At 41.0% G+C, this 2,352-nt stretch overlaps 1 protein-coding gene across 1 annotated transcript; it reads right to left on the bottom strand.

Moving 5' to 3' along the window:
* Positions 1 to 914: 914 nt before the first annotated feature.
* Positions 915 to 2,071, bottom strand: LOC132886042 (uncharacterized). The gene is made up of 2 exons (XM_060920584.1): positions 1,846 to 2,071; positions 915 to 1,738 (listed from the first exon to the last, which is right to left on the bottom strand). The coding sequence occupies exons 1-2, from the start codon at positions 2,053 to 2,055 to the stop codon at positions 1,088 to 1,090; spliced, it is 861 nt and encodes a 286-aa protein (XP_060776567.1). The 5' UTR covers positions 2,056 to 2,071; the 3' UTR covers positions 915 to 1,087.
* Positions 2,072 to 2,352: the final 281 nt, after the last annotated feature.

Raw genomic sequence — 2,352 nt, 5'->3', positions numbered from 1 at the left:
GGATGTTGGTGTGTGACGTGCCTTTATAATCAGCTGATGTTACATGACATGATGAAACATGTCAGGTAAAGGAAAAAACTTTTACATGTCTGAAATAAAAGAAAACTAATGATTTGATTTAATGAAATTCTGATTCATATTGAACCATTCTCTGACTTGGACAGCACAGTGAAAACTAACATTGTCCCAAATTATAACATAAATAGGCCGCTCAATCATCTCATGTTCCTGTTGTTCATTTGCAGACAACACATCTCTAAGACCACCAAGACAGGTGAGAAGGTGCTGGTGTTATATGGCCCCAGAGTGGCATAATGGTGAAGAACACCCCGGTTGCTTACAGCAACACACAGTGTTATATTATCACCACGCTGGCCAGAGACTTCAACAATGGCTCGCTGGCCAATTATGTTCCTGCCTCTCCTTCTCTTGGTGAGATTGAAGCCAGCTTCAACAAAAATGAATTCATGGGGTCTCTCCATGGCATCCAGTTCAAACATTCTCTGCAATTAGACGGATATAGTTTTGTAAGTGCTTCAAAGAGACAGGCCTATGCTGTGGAGTACAATGTATGCATTCTTCACTAACATACATTGTATATGTAATGTGATGCTATTGAACTTGACAATACAGTTTTTCTTGATTGCTAAGACACATTTCTTGAAAGCTGCTCTCCTTTTCTCTAAACTATGAACACAAAACCCAATTCACAAAACCTCAGACTCTTCTTGCAAAACCAAACTTTCACCTCAAAACAGTTCAATCTGTGCTCAAAACTGAACTATGTTGTCAAATCGTGCCCCGAGTCAATCAAAATTAAAAACACTACTGAGCAGTCACTAAACACTACATAGAAAAATAGAAAACACAATGCTCAGGACATGAAGGTGGAGAAATAAATGTTTATTGTTCACTGTAGGCTAAATGCATGTTGCAAAACAAAAAAACTGTGCATTTAGCACTTGTACAAAAAGACAAAAAACAGAAATCTTGTTTTTACAAGTGCTACATGTAAATGCACAAGCAGAAATCTTGTGTACAGTAAGCCCATGTAAAAATAAAGTACAAAAATATACAAATAAGTGCATTACTCAGCCACAGCATCATGTCTCCGTACTGGGTCAGGCCACAGGACTTCATCCACATCACAGGCCACATTTTGTCTGGCCAGGCAACGGGGGAAAACCCTGGCATGCCGTATCCAGGCTTGGCATGCCTCCACACCTATGTCACCACAGGCAAGTTCCACGGCTTGCAGGAGATTTACCCTGGTGTAAGGTTGGCGTTCATATACCTTCCACTGCCATGAGGAGAAGAATTCCTCAATGGGGTTTAGGAAAGGGGAGTACGGTGGAAGGCAAAGAGTGATAAAACCTTGGTTCATATTGAACCACTCTCTAACCTGGAGGGCTCTGTGAAAACTCACATTGCCCCAAACAACAACATAGATGGGATGCTCATCCTGCTGCCCTAACAGAGCATCTCGCATGTGATTGAGGAAAATGAGGAGCTGGTGAGTGTTGTAGGGCCCCAGGTTGGCATGATAGTGGACAACCCCATGATTGCTGATGGCAGCACATAATGTGACATTGCCACCACGCTGCCCAGGGACACCAATAATGGCCCAATGGCCAATCACATTATGGCCTCTCCTTCTCCTTTTGGTGAGATTAAACCCAGCTTCATCCATGTAGATGTATTCGTGGGGTCTTTCCATTGCATCCAGTTGAAAAACCCTCTGTAGAAATATAGTTTTATAAGTGATACAGAAAAAGTGATTTAGGCCACTACAGTAAATCACTACTTAGAGTAATCAACATTGAATGTGTCTGGATATATACCAACCTGTACATACTGGAATCTTTGCTCTTTGACTCTGTCTGAGTTGCGATCAAAGGGCAGTCTGTACAGCTGTTTCATGCGTAGTCTGTTGCGCTTGAGGACACGATCAACAGCAGAGAGGCTGACACTGTTGATACCCTCAAAATTTACATGGTCCTCAATGATCTTCTGCTCAATTTCACTCAGTTTAACGGCATTGTTCTTACAGACCATATCAACAATTAGGGTCTCTTGGTGTGGGGAGAACATACAACCCCGATTCCAAAAAAGTTGGGACAAAGTACAAATTGTAAATAAAAACGGAATGCAATAATTTACAAATCTCAAAAACTGATATTGTATTCACAATAGAACATAGACAACATATCAAATGTCGAAAGTGAGACATTTTGAAATTTCATGCCAAATATTGGCTCATTTGAAATTTCATGACAGCAATACATCTCAAAAAAGTTGGGACAGGGGCAATAAGAGGCTGGAAAAGTTAAAGGAACAGCTGGAGGACCAAAT

This window comes from Neoarius graeffei, chromosome 5, assembly GCF_027579695.1.
Source record: "Neoarius graeffei isolate fNeoGra1 chromosome 5, fNeoGra1.pri, whole genome shotgun sequence".
Taxonomy (NCBI): domain Eukaryota; kingdom Metazoa; phylum Chordata; class Actinopteri; order Siluriformes; family Ariidae; genus Neoarius; species Neoarius graeffei.
Note: the sequence above shows the minus strand (reverse complement) of the source record. Positions and strands in the feature narration are given on the sequence as shown.

Coding starts and splice junctions, on each gene's coding strand:
- LOC132886042 (XM_060920584.1), bottom strand. CDS start 2,055: ATGGTCTGTAAGAACAATGCCGTTAAACTGAGTGAAATTGAGCAGAAG. Junction 1,739..1,845: donor AAAGATTCCAGTATGTACAG/GTTGGTATATAT, acceptor ATATTTCTACAG/AGGGTTTTTCAACTGGATGC.